Source organism: Rousettus aegyptiacus, unplaced genomic scaffold, assembly GCF_014176215.1.
Source record: "Rousettus aegyptiacus isolate mRouAeg1 unplaced genomic scaffold, mRouAeg1.p scaffold_m13_p_5, whole genome shotgun sequence".
Classification (NCBI taxonomy): Eukaryota; Metazoa; Chordata; class Mammalia; order Chiroptera; family Pteropodidae; genus Rousettus; species Rousettus aegyptiacus.
In genome coordinates this window covers 23,540,341-23,554,347 of record NW_023416308.1, presented here as the reverse complement: position 1 = coordinate 23,554,347, position 14,007 = coordinate 23,540,341, and the positions used below count along the sequence as shown (strand labels likewise).

Here is a 14,007-nt window from a genome sequence, read left to right as displayed (position 1 = left end):
AGGAAATGTCCAGGGGCCTCAGCCCTGGGCATCCACAGGCATTCTTGGCCCGGGGACCCTTGGTGTACCATGCCCTGCCCTGCAGTGAGCACTGAGCCTTGGCTGCCTGCTGGCCCGCAAGCCACGTGGGCACAGATGTGCCTCACCTCACGGCCTGCTGCTGAAGTCTCTAATGAGCCCAGATCAATCTCTCCCAGGCGGGCGCAGGGCGCGGAGATGCAGATGAAGTTTCCCGCAGCAGAGCATGGGTAATGGGAACCAGATGGCGGCCGCGCCGCGTGCACATTCCTGGCACCTGAGGTCATGTGCTGTGAAAGCCACTAGTGGCCAGGGATCCTTCCCAGAGGGTCCTGGTCCAGGATGGGCTTGGCCAGGGGCCGAGGTGGTGGCCAGGAGCCTTTAGCCACCCGGTCAGGATGATGTCGCCTTGGGGGCATGCCATGATGCTGGGACACTCACCTGCCTTCCCAAGGTGGCTTTGCCAAGAGCCCCTGGGGACTTGGGCCTCAGCTGTCCTCAGACACAGGTGGTGCACAGACCTGCTCCTTCCTCCTACACTTGGGGCAGGGCCCACGGCCTTGAAGCAGGAGCTGATTTATGGCCAGCAGTATTTTTAGGCCTTTAAATAATAATGAGCCCCCCCACCCCACCCCAGCTAGCCTCAGCAGGGAAGCAGACTAACTGCATACACACACACATGTGTGTACACACACACACACACACACACACACCCATGCCCAAGGCCGGCCAGGTGTCCTCGCTGCATGTGTGCGTGGCCACTGCCTCCTCTCTCCACAGCCCCGCCAGGGGCTTCCCTCTAAAGTGTCAGCAGCAGGACACATAGGGCAGGTTGGAGGGAGCACGCAGGGCCCTGACTGCGCATGTTCCTCCTGATTTTATAACAAGAGCGAAGAGAATTGCGGTCACAACCCAGCTCACCATACACATTTACTGTGAATACCTCTCGTGGGCCTTTTTCTTCCTCAGAAACATGAGCCCCAGCACAGGGACTGGGCTTTTCCAGTTTAGATCCCCATGAAACTGCCATTGCTGCTTCTCATTGCCTGCCCAGGAGCCAGGAGTGTGCTGTGGGCCTCTGCCTTGACGCCGCTGCCACTGTGTTTCCTGGAGGGGTCGTAAGGGTGGCGCGTGGGGCATCTCAGCCCCTCCTAGGTGATGATGCTGGCATGGGAACACTCTCTTGGGGGCACAGTTTACAGGAGAGGAACGGATGTGGGACAGTGATGGCCAGCCTCTCTCACGCTCGTCCCAGCTGCCAGTGCTCTGTCTATGGGAGTCAGGAGGGGCTGGGGCAGATGCCTCCACATGTGGGCGCACGTGTAGGATTTGCCTTCTCATACATGCACAGCAGTATCCGCCCCCATGGCCCTGCTCCAGTGTGTGCCCATCTTGGCAGCCTGTGTGTGGAGCTGGGAGTGCAGGATATGCCAGGTGGAAGTAGGCGCCGAGGCAAGCATCCTTGATCTGCTTCAGGTTGGATGGGGAAAGCTGTGTTTGCTACAGGGTTTGGCAGATTCTCGTTATCAGGTTAGGTTCTCTTTTACTCCTTGTAGGGAAAGAATCTGGATGATGAGAGAGTGTTGGGCTGTCAGATTCATGGCTTTCCTCCTCAAATCTGTTAATTTACTGAATTGCATTATTCAGTTTTTGTTAACTTTAAAACAACTGTATAGTACTAAAATAACCTGCTAGGTAGCATGTCCTCTGAGGGGCTCTGTCAGCGTTGTTCAGGGCTGTCTATCAGTAGAGTAAGCTGCACCCCTTCTCCTTTTGCCTCTCTCTGCTATGGTATCAGAGTATCAGGAGCCCCAGAATCAGGAGGCAGGCATCCCCTTCTCTCCTGATCTCTGAACTGGTTGGCGGGGGATCTGTTTCCTGAGTGGCCACGGGTCAGTCCTTGTCTGTACCCCTGGGGCAGGAGTGTTCTCTGTAGGGAAGATCTGACTTTTTTCTTGGATTACTTTAGGTTTCCTGACTTTCTTTGGTAGGTTTCATTTTCTTGGAATTTTTCTACAGTCAAGGTAGTTTCATCGTTGACTTTTTTTTTTTTTTAGCCGTTTGTAAGGAACGTTTAAATTTCTGCCGTATTTGCAGGACTATCCTTTTTTTATTCCTGATCCATCTTGCCCGTTGATTTATCTTTCTTTTTCTGTTTCAGCATTTTGCTCTGCCCTCCCTGCCTTCCTTCTATGCTCTCTGGGCTCACTCTATTGCTGACTTGAGTTGGGCGCTTGACGCATTCGTTCCCGGCCCTCCTCTCACAGCAGCTGAAGTCTGCGTCCCACATTGTGCGATGTCGCCGTCTTCATCACCACTCACTCTGGGCGGACCCGATTTTTATTTGTTCTCTGACTGCTGAGCTGATTAGAGTGTTTTTATGTTTCCAAATGTTTGATTTTTTCCCCCCCAGTTATTTTTTATTTTTCAATTTCTAACTTAATTCCATTGTGGTCTGAGAAGAAGGTCTGAATGATATCAGCTCTTTGAAATGTGGAGGCCAGTCCAGTTTTCATAAGTATTCCACATGTGCTTGAAAAGGAAGTGCTTTTCACTGCTAGACGCACGCTGTACCTGTGCATGCGGGGTCAGACATGTCATCTGATGTGCCTGTGACCTGGGGGCCCTGGAAGGCATATCTTGCCGACTTTTCCTGTGTCCTGTGCATTTTTGCTCTCTGCATTTCAAAACCGTTTTACAAACACACAAGTTAAGAATGGTACTCTTCCCGGGAAATTCAATCTTTTCTTTATCTCTGGAAAGGATTTTTACCTAAAAACCAGTTTCACCAACTATTATCATGGCTCAGGCCAGGTTTCTTCGGTTACTACATCCAACGATGGCTTTCATTTTTTAATCCCTCTGCCTTCCAATTTCCTTCAGATGTAGTTGTCTCACTCACAGGGTTGGTTTAGCATATAGATTGCATCTGCTCATTACTGTTTTGTACCATGAATGTTGCCAGCATTCTTGCATCTCAGACCCTCCTTCCAGAAGCTGAGAAGACCGTTCTTTAGGGATCCTATAGTGGGGGCCTCTGAGTGCGAGTCAGCATACTGACAGTGCCCATAGTTCTTAGGTGCTTCTCTGGGTTCGTGCCGCTCCTCCGCTGGGCTGTGGAGGAGTCAGCCTCTTCTAGTCTAGTCACCAGCCTTTGTCCCACAAATTTTGATTTATTGTGTCTTCGTTTTTATTAAGTTGAAAGTTCTTCCTATTTTCCCTTGTGATTTCTTCTTTGATCCATTGGTTCCTTAGAAGTATATTATTTAATTTCCAAATATTCGTTGAATTTGTAGATATCTTTAATCTAGTTTAATTCTGCTGTCAGTGCAGGTACCTGTACAATGTCAGGATGCAGATATTTATTGAGGCTTGTGTTTTGGCCCAGCACATGGTGTATCTTGGTGAAAGCGCATGTGTTCTGCAGTTGTTGGGCAGAGTGTTCTGTCAGCCCAACTTAGGTCGAGGTGCTTGGTACTATTGCTCAGGTCTTCAGTATCCTTACTCGTCTTTTTCTCTAGTTTTCTGCCAGTTACCGAGTGAGGTCTTAACCATCTCTGAGTGTGGTTGTGAACGTGATTATTACTCCCTTTTGTTCTGCCTCATGAATTTTGCAGTTCTGTCATTAGGAATATAAGCATTTAAGATGGTTACTACATCCTGCTGAATGATCATTTTATGAAATGTCCTTTTGTATCTCTTGTAACATCCTTTGTCCTGATCTGATTTGCCTGATACTAGTACTGCACTGTGAATTTTCTTATGTTTCCTCTTTGCGTGATACAACTCTCTTTTACTTTTAACGTATCTCGATGTCTTTATATTTTAAAGGCATCTTTTATAGTCTTGATTTTTGCTCCCTTCTGACAATCTCTGCCTTTTAATTGGAGCATTTAGCCTGTTTGCACTTAATATAATTATCAATGTGTCTGACATTAAGTCTGCCATCTTGGTATTTATTTTCCACTTGTCTCTTGGCTCCTTCACTGTATAGCTCTTGTCACTTTTTTTTCCTGAGCGCTCGCTCGCAGCCTAACAGTGCACATCCTTAGCTTACCCAGGTCTACTTAGTCAATGTTGTCATCCTGCCTGTCATGTGTCATAGCCCTGCACAAGCACGATTTCATTGCCCACCCTCCCACACTTTCTGCTACGCTGTTATATAGTTTACTTCCACAGTCATTATAAACTTTACCTTATAGTGTTATTGTTCTGTATTAAATCATTAGTTGTTATTTCTTAAAACTTATAGGAAACAAAAAACAGTATATTATATTTATCTAACTTACCATTTCTGGTGCTCTTCCTGTAGATTTGAGTTTATGGTTTTATTTCCCTTTAGTTAGAAGGATATCCTTTAACATCTCGTAGTGTAGTTCTGCTGGCAATAAGTTCTCTAGCTTTTGTTTATCTGAAAAATGTCTTTAATTCACTCTCCGTTTTAAAGAATTCTGCCTATAGAATTTATAGATGTTAGTTTTGTTTTTCTTTGTGTACTTTAAAGCTGTTGTTCCGTTGTCTTCTGGCCTCCATTATTTCTGTAAGTTAGACAGTTTTATGTGGTCCCACAGGTCCCAGAGGTTCTGTTCAGTTTTCTTCAGTCTTTCTTCTTAATCTTAAGGTTGGATAATGTCTATTGATGTATCTACTAGTTTACAGTTTTTTAAAAAAAATTAATTTCCAATCTGCTGTTGAGCCTATCCTACAAATTTTAAGCTTTTAGTCCTACATTTTCTATTATGGTTCTTAATGTCTATGGTTCTTTATGTTACCTATGTATCACATATATGTTATATACATATACACAGACATACACACACACTTTTGTTACAATTGGTGGACCTACATTGACACAGTATCATCTGGAATTTATACTTTACATTAGGTTCACTCTTGGTGTACATTGTGTGGGTTTGGACACATGTATACAAATACCATTATAGTATCACACACGGTATTTTCACTGCTCTAAAAATCCTCCCTGCTCTGCCTAGTCATCCCTCCCTCCCTGCTAACCCCTGGTCAGCCACTGATCTCTTACTGTTGTTACAGTTTTGCCATTTCCACAATGTCATATAGTTGCAATCATATAATATATGGCCTTCAGATTGGCTTCTTTCACTTACTAATATGCGTTTAAGTTCCTTCCATGTTTTTTCATGACTTGATAGCTCATTTCTTTTTAATGCTGAATAAAATTTCTTTGTCTGAATGTACCACTGTTTATCCATCCACATATTGCAAGGCGTCTTCGTAGCTTCTAAGTCTTGGCAATTATTAATAAAGATACCATAAACATCCATATGCAGTTTTTTGAATAAACGTAAATTTCTGCTCCTTTGGGGTAAATATCAAAGAGTGCAATTGCTACATTATATGGTAATAGTATGTTTAGCTTTGTAAGAAACCACCAAACTGTTTTCCAAAGTGGCTGTACCATTTTGCATTTCTACCAGCAATGATTGAGAGTTCCTGTCGCTCCATATCTTTGTCAGCATTTGGTGGTGTCAGTGTTCTGGATTTTGGCTAATCTAATAGGTGTATAGTGGTATCTCGTTTTAATTTGCAATTCCCTGATGACATGTGATGGAAGCACCTTTTCACATGCTTATTTGTCATCTGTATATCTTCTTCAGCGAGGTGCGTGTTAAGGTTTGTGACCTCTTTTTTAATCGGGTTGTTTGTTTCCTTATTGTTTAGTTTTAAGAGTTGTTTGTATATTTTGGATAATAGTCCTTTATCAGATGTGTCCCTTGCAAACATTTTCTCCCAGTCTGTGGCTTGTCTTTTCATTTTCTCGACAGTGTCTTTCACAGAACAGAAAATTTTAATTTTAATGAATTCAGCTTATCAGTTCTTTCTTTCATAGAATGTGCCTGTGGTGTTGTATCTAAAACATTATTGCCAAACCCAAGATTATCTAGTTATCTCCTGTGATGTCTTCTAGGACTTTATAGTTTTGTGTTTTGTATTTGGGTCTGTGATTCATTTTGAGTTAATTTTTGTGAAGGGTGTAAGGTCTGTGTATAGATTCATTTGTTTGCATGTGGATGTTGAGTTATTGTAGCACCATTTGTTGAAAAGACTATCATCTCTCCATTGTGTTACCTTTGCTTCTTTGTCAAAGATCAGTTGACTACATTTGTGTGGGTCTATTTCTGGGCTCTTTGTTCTCTTGCATTGATCTGTTTGTCTCCCACCAGTACCACACCTTTTTGATAACTATAGCTTCATAGTAAGTCTTAAAGTTAGTATTAGTTTTCCAACTTTGTTTTCTCCTTTAATATTGTGTTGGCTGTTCTGGGTTTGTTCTTTTTTACAATTTCTATATATCTGGTAATAGTTCCTATCTGTCTATTTGTTCACTCACCAAGACTTTTTTTTTTTTTTTGGTAATTATTTTAACACATGCTCTTTCATTTTTTAAAACATATTTAAATAGCTGTTTTTAAAGTCTTTGTCTGATACGTCCAACATCAGTGTCATTCTAGGCCAGTTTCTATTAACTGCTTTTTTCCCCCTTGCCTTTGGGTCATATAATCATACTTCTTTGCATATCTAATAATTTTTTGTTTGTTTACTGGACATTGTAAATGAAACTTGATGGAGACTCTGAATTCTATCATTTAGCTCTGAAGAGTATTTACTTTTGTTCTCACAGGCAGTTCAGTTACTGGCCATTCACCTTGAACTTGTATAGGCTTGGCTTTATGCTCTGTTAGAGCAGGTCTGTGGAAACCCCAGGGTCATTTCCAGGCTTCTCTGATGTGGTAGGACCAACTTCCAAACTGCCTGACATCCAGACCTCTTGGGGATTGGTTTCCAGCTTTGTCACAGTAGGGCTAGAGTAGACCCTGTCTGAAGGTGCGATCCTCATTCCTGAAGCCAGATCATGTGGCATTCAGCTGGCCTTGGGCTGTCACACAGCCTTTGCACTCAGGCCTGGCTGGACCTGAGATCACTGCGGGCCTCTTGTATCTCTTTCGTTTAACCCTATAGCAACCACTGACTGGTAGAGTTGGTGTGGCGCCCCAAGCATGCATAGTCCAGCCTTGCACCAGACTGTGGGGACTACACATGGCCTTCAGTCCCTCCACCAGCTTCCCGCCATGCCCTACATATTTCAGCTGCTCTGGCTGCCCCACCTCTGCCTCCTCAGCCTCACATGGCTGCTGTATTCTGCCTGGACTCATGGCCAGGACATTTCCCTGGGCAGAGAGCTGCTGAGGTATTTGGGAGAATTATCCCGTCAGCTGCCTTCCAGCCTATTGTCCAGTGTCTGGACACAGTTGCTTAGTATATTTTGTCCAGTTTCGTGACTGTTTATAGCAAGAGGATTGGCCTGGTACCAATTACTCCATGATAGCCACTTTCCTATTATTCTTGCTTCATAAATGACAAGACTATCTGTTGAATGGATATTCATAGCTCTTCACTGTGAATTGTACCCTTTATTATTGTTAGGTATAGTATATAGTCTGTCTTAATGGTTATGGCTATGAATTCAGTCTTCCCTAAGATTGTACCCCTGTTTCTCTTGCCTGCAGTCTCCTGGTATATCTTTGCCAGACATTTTTTTGGCATCTCTTATATGTAGCACAGATTTGGATTTAACTTTGGAATCAAACCATAAATTTGTTGAGTATGTTTTTATTCCTTTATGGTAAAATACAAGGCCAAATAACCATGAAACAAAGGCATGTGATCTCATTGGGGGAGGGGGAAAGAAATAATGTTGTTTTGTCATTATTTACAGTGGAGTATCAGATAATCTCAAGTATGAGGTTGACTATTGTATCTTTGGCCCCAAACGACAAAAGATGAACAAATAAGTGAACTTAACATCCCATCCCTCTTGCTATCCTCCCATATTTCTGTTACTTACATAACCGGTTCTATAGCCATAATCCTCATATTGTTTTAGACCTAATCCTACAGGTAAGTAGATTCAATGTTCTCTGGGAGATCATTTGCTGTAGTTCTCTAGTTCTCTCTTACAAGACTAGGGTTAATCTTCTAGTCCTTCAGGAAGAGCTTATTGGAGCATATTCTTTGAGTTCTTACATGTTCAAAAACGCTCGTCTATTGTTTTTATACTTGAGCGACAGTTTGGCTGGATATAAAATTCTTGGGCCATGCCTCTTTTCACAGCCATTGCAGGCATCACTCCATCATCGGCTGGCACAGATGTGGCCATGGAACATTCTGAGGATAGCCTAAACCTTCCCTCATAAACTGACTTGATCTTTTTGCCTGACTACCAACGGAACTTTTTAAGTCCAATGGTTTTACGAGGTGTATCTTAACATTGGCTATTCCCTAGCCTTTCTTTGGACCTGATCATAAGACTTCAGTTTTCACAAATTAAACTAGATTTTCTAAGCCAGTGGATGCTAGAGCACCTCCGCCTTTCTTACACATCTGCCGTTTTTTCTCCAGCCCATCGTAGCTCTTCGTTTCTCTTTCATTTTGTCCACTCCGCACCATTCCTACCTTCACTGTCGTGTGATGCGTCTCTCCTCTTACTGTTTCCAATTCCCCTTCATTTCTTTGAGTTTTACTTCCAGCTCTTTCCTGTGCTCTGCTAGTTCAAGTTTTTTCTTCCGTTTTGCTGCTTTGGGTTTTCATTTGATAGAGGTAACTGTTTCATGAAGTTTTATTTGTTAATTTATGGCAAAAAAGCTTATCGGTGATTTTCCATTTACTTCCAAGGAATGTTGCCATTTGTTTTTCCAGATTTCTTTCCTCTTTATTTCCTTTGTGTTATCTTTGTAGAAATGAGTGATTCTCACTGAAACTGCTATAACCCCATTGGGAGGTGAATAGGAGGAAAGGGGGTGCTGGTGAGAGATGGCAAAGGTGACTTCTGGGCAGCAAGAGCTCATGGCACACAGGGCTAGGCCAAATGCAGGATCGGTGGAAGGGAGTGGCCATGTGGTGGTATCACAATGATAGCAAAGTACCTGTCATTTAGTGTGTGGGACAGAGATGCCAGGTGCCCTATCATACACGACATAGTCCTTTGTGACCAAGAGTGGCCATTGTCACAAAGAGTTCTGGCTCCCTCTCTCTGCAGGAGACACATCAGGGAGGCTTTATCACCAAGCACTGACTAGTGCGGAGTGTTCAGCCCCAGAGAGAGACCGTCTTCCAATGACTTATCCATACAAATGGGATGTGCGGATGCAACTCCTCGTTTTATGCCAGCCTTATTCTCAGATCGAGGCTAGGGACTAAGACTTTGCCCATAGCTAATGTGGCACGTCCTGTAGCTACTCCTGCAATCTGACATCTTGGTGTTGTCCCCCATATGTCCCGCCCTTCAACCTGTCTCACATTTCAAGGTTTCACTTACTCTCTTAGTTTTGCTGAAGATGGAGTTTGTGTTTCTCATACGCCTTGTGCTTTGGGGGTAGATGTGAGGTTTCTCCAGAATGAAGAAATACTGACGTTATATTGCTGTCAAGCCAGAAATGTTGCCTTTCACCTGGACACTAGGGTAGAGTGTATTTTTGTGGTGAGAGTCAGGGTCCCCGGACTCAGCCCACTGAGGTTTTTTTTCTGAAGGCCTGACAGGGAGGGAATCAGAGCAGCCCCCTAAATTCCCCAAAGACCTCATGCAGGGGACTCATGCAGTGAGCTGCCCTGTGGGGCCTCAGGGCCTCTCTGAGGGAAGGACCTGAAGTTCATCAAAACCCAAGGGTTCAGCCAAGGGCAGGGTCAAGCCATTGCCTTCTGCAGGTCTGCTTCTAGCTCCCAGGAGGTAGGGAATATGTTTGCAGAAGTGTGTGGCTGTCATGGCAGCCTGAATTTCTCTCCTTGCTCCAGCTGCTGGACCAGGGGTGTCTGTGGGTGGGAGCCTGTGTGACAAGCCACCTAATGGTTCTCCCTGTCACTCTCAATCTTGTAGGTGTGCAGCACTCATAAACTCACCAATCCCGGGATCTCCGATGTCAAGATTAGACCAGACCACAAGATCCTGGCCACCGCAGGCTGGGACCATCGTGTTCGTGTGTTTCACTGGCGGACGATGAAGCCGCTGGCCGTGCTGGCCTTCCACAGTGCTGCCGTCCACTGCGTGGCCTTCGCTGCCAATGGCTTGCTGGCCTCAGGGTCCCGGGATCAGCGCATCAGTGTCTGGTCACTCTATCCACGCAGGTGACTCGCCTGCTCCCTGTTCAGGACATACAGAGGTCAGAGAGGTGGCACCGGAGCTTCAATCGACCCGGGCACGTGGAAACCACGCCCGGCCACCTATGAGGGCGGCTGGTGGCAGGTTCTCCTTCAGTTACAGGGCGAGGTCGGTTCGTGGAGTCCTCACTTTCTGCATGACAGGGACTCTGGTTTACAAAGAGTAACTGGGCCAGACATCTGGGCCTGTGCGGCCTGGGTAAGGGGCCAACCTGGGGGTACTTTACAGTAAACTTAAGAGTTGGGAACCTGCAGGCTTGAGGAGTGACTCTCCAAGGCAACAGCCCTGGTTTTTTCTCAGGGTTGGAGCCAGACCCTCTACCGGCAGGGTGGTCGGTCCCTGTTCAACAGGGGACACCAAGTGTGGTCCCTAGGTCCTGCTGACTCCTTGTGGCTCTTTACCCAAAAGACAGCCAAGAGCTCGTGACACGTAGCGCTGATGCCAAGACAGTAGAAGGAAGTGACTGACTCCTAAGGGAGCGAGGCAGGAAGAGGGTACTGAGGAGGGACAGCAAAGGTAGCCGGGCAGAGAGAGCCGTGGTGTGGGGCCAGGCCAAATGCAGAATTAGTAGGAGGAAGGGCTGCCCCAAAGAGAGTAAGCCTAAGGATGGCAAGGGGCCATGTCCGGGGCAGCTCTGGGTGGAAAGCACAGCAACATTAAATGATGCAGGCCAGGCCCTCCCAGCAACCAAGGCACAGTTATAGCTGGCACCACACACATGGGGCAACTGGGCGTTAGCAGCCAGAGCAGACAGTGCACCCAGAGTCCTGCACCCAGAGTCCTGCCCCCTCCCATTTCCCCCATGCGTGGCTGAGCCCCACCACCAGCGCATCATCCTTAAAGCTGGGCCATTGATAGGGAAGGAAAATTATGATGGGGTCTGTGGGCAGATCCTGATGAAGCTGGGATCCGCAAACCCCTTCGTTTTGCTGACTTCTTCGCATGAAGAGCCCCCTTGGAGCCATGCCTGAGGAGTTCAGCCCTCCTTCACCTGAAGGGCCTGGCATAGCCTCCCCCAAGGCAGGGCCTTGTGAGACAGTCAGGACCTCTAGCCCCACCCTGCTTTGCTTATAACTAGACTCAGGTCCCAGCAGGCCCCCAAGGGTGAGGTACAAAGTGTGACCCGTGAGGAGGTGGCTACGCTCCAAAAGAGCTGCGTGGTTTTCCCGGCTTATGCAGGCAGAAATCTGGAGAACACGTGTGGGATCCAGGTGGCAGGAATATGAGCTGCATCAGGCCTAATCCATTGAAACAGGTCCACTAACAGAGGGTCTGGACTCGATGCCACAGCTCGAGGGGTTAGAAACGGCTCCAAGGCCTGGTGGGCTGTTTAATTCGTGGCCTAAAAGGCAGGTACGCTGAGTGGAGTTGAAATGCCAGCACTGCCTTGGGGTGCCACAGGGGCTTAGGGAGATTAGGGTATTTCAGGCAGCTTACATTTTGAGAGCTGCTTACCCACTGTGGGAGGATCCTGAGGACACGCCTTTCCCCAGGACCATGACCATGAGGAATATATCTGTGAGAGGAGCCTGGCATCCTTGAAGAACTCTGCAGTCTTCTCTGTAGGTCAGACACTACAGTGGGAGCTGCTGCCACAGAACAGGAATAGTTAAATGCAGTGGGATCCTGGGGCGGCAAGGCCTAGTGGTGGCACTCGACTGCTAAAGACAGGGTGGACGTGATTGTTGGGGTGGACGTGATTGTTGGGGTGGCCAGTGGGGTTGCAGCAGTAGTCAGCAGTGTGACCCGTAGAGTTGCAGGCATGGGCTGGTGATTATGGATCCTTGGAAATGGAATTGATGGACAGCCTGCTAAAGTGTGACTTGGTCTGCATGAGCAGATCTAGCAAACGGACATCTGACCTGGGACTCCAAAACAGAGGCCTGGCCCCGCAATCACAGACCCACACTCATTGAGAAAGACTCTACTACACTGCTGACAATATACTCCTGAGCTTCACCCATCTACCCCAGGGGCCCATGGCTGCTTCCCTGGGACTGAGGGCTGTCCCCAGGAGGGCAACCCTGAGCCTGAGCTCACGGACCTCCCCTGCTGGCCCTGTTGGACAGAGGTGCTGCAGAGTGCCATTCCAGCACCTTTGAGAGGGACCGTGCCAGTCCCTGAGTGTTCTGTAGCTGGGTCACTGGGATGTTGGGTGATGTATCTGGAGGGATGTCTCTATCACACATGTCTGTGTGAAGGAGCAGCTGTTTTGGCTACAGCAACTCAAACCTCATCAGGCATGAGGGAAGCTGCTGACCTGAGCTGTCAGGTCAGAGATGATGGAGGTGGGGAGCCTCACCAAGCTGCAGTCTGACCACGGCTCCCATAGCAGGCCACATGCAGGGTGTCCTGCTAGGGCAATGGCCATAGTCTTTCAGGGCCACCTCATAACACGCATCATCTTCCTCATCTGCGGGGGACTCCTGCTTGTTAACACTGGTGAGGGCAGCAGGGCACAGGGTTGTGGGTGGTCATTTTGAAAGGTGAACTTCTGCTGGTCCTGTCCATGGCTAGGCTCTTGCATCTCCCACATGCCTCCCTGACCTGCAGCAAAGCTTTCATAGCCATTTCTAGGAACTTCTAGGCCCCATAGACTAGACCAGAAGTGACAACAGCCACAGACTAATGCCAAGTAGCAAAGAACTCTATCAGACAAGTCTCCAGACCCACCTGGCCTCATTGTGGAAGAAAATTCGTGAACATAGCACAGGGCCAACGGCAACGTCCATCCTCACAGATGCTAGGGAGAGTGAGGCTGCGCTGCGGAGACCACCGCAAGGAAGGGGGGCACCTCACTGGTATCCTGCGCCCTGCCAGAGCCCTGCCCAAACACTGCCACGCTGGGACACTGCTACGAATGCCCGACCTCAGCTCGGATTCCAAGGCACCAGGCTGTGAAACCGGGCTCCAGCTAAGGGGATGTGCCCCTGCCCCTGTTTTAAGTCCATGTTACCAGCTCATCAAGAATCTTGGTGACTCTATCCTTTGGCAGAATCACTGTATTTACAAAAACAGCCATGACGAGTGTGTTCCAGACAGAGGAGTGCTACAAGTCAGCACGAGGCTCTCTAAAGCCCGAGCTACTTCCAGAATGTCTAGGTGAGCTGTATGTGTTGACTGCCAGCATGTTCTTCCTAGAGATGGTAAAGAGGTGTCTGCAGACACGGACTGATGTCTGTACCTGGCCCTCACCTTCACGTTGAAAACACAAGCAAAGGTGCACAGAGGCTCATGGGCAATTGACCTGAGCTAGGCCCCAGGCTGCCCAGTGAGCCTTGTGGCAGTGAACCGTGTCCTGGGGACATCTTGTGCCTGAACCTCAGTGTGCAGGGGCCGAGGCGAGCTGTGATAGCCCCCACAATTTCTGTGTTCTGACATGGCCTTTTGCACTGTTGGGCCTTATGCCTGAGTCTGGGTGTACAAGGCGGCCTTCTGGGCCTAGTGGATGGAAAAGCTGGTGGCTGGGAATTTTATTTACTCAGCTGAGCTGCCTGGAGCAGCAATGACTCCAGTTGAACTAGAAAGGATGCTGCCCCGACTAGCAGGGCCTTCTAGATTGTCCCCTGGGTTCCTCCTCTGCATCCACGGTGGGACCCATGGTTTTGCACAGCATGGCCTCTGTCAACAGGACCTGGGGCATTAGCAAATCACCAAAAACCTGAACAAATTCAAACCTCCCATACCATAAGAAACAGGAGCCCCAGTTCCAGACGCCTGGACTGGGGAAGGTGCTTCATGTTTGCAAAGCCTCAGATTGTCCTTGTCCTGCCCTCAGGGTCAAGTCAGACCTGACC

General features: G+C 47.4%; 1 protein-coding gene across 3 annotated transcripts in view; it reads left to right on the top strand.

The window, feature by feature from the left end:
* The window catches only part of GNB1L (G protein subunit beta 1 like), a 54,366-nt gene extending 40,985 nt beyond the window's left edge, over window positions 1-13,381 (top strand). For all 3 annotated transcript variants that reach the window (XM_036220579.1, XM_016166953.2, XM_036220578.1), the window contains exon 7: window positions 9,929-13,381. In XM_036220579.1, the coding sequence (XP_036076472.1) occupies window positions 9,929-10,180 (252 nt within the window). In that variant the 3' untranslated portion in view covers window positions 10,181-13,381. The remainder of the gene's footprint in view (window positions 1-9,928) is intronic.
* The last annotated feature ends 626 nt before the right edge of the window (window positions 13,382-14,007 follow it).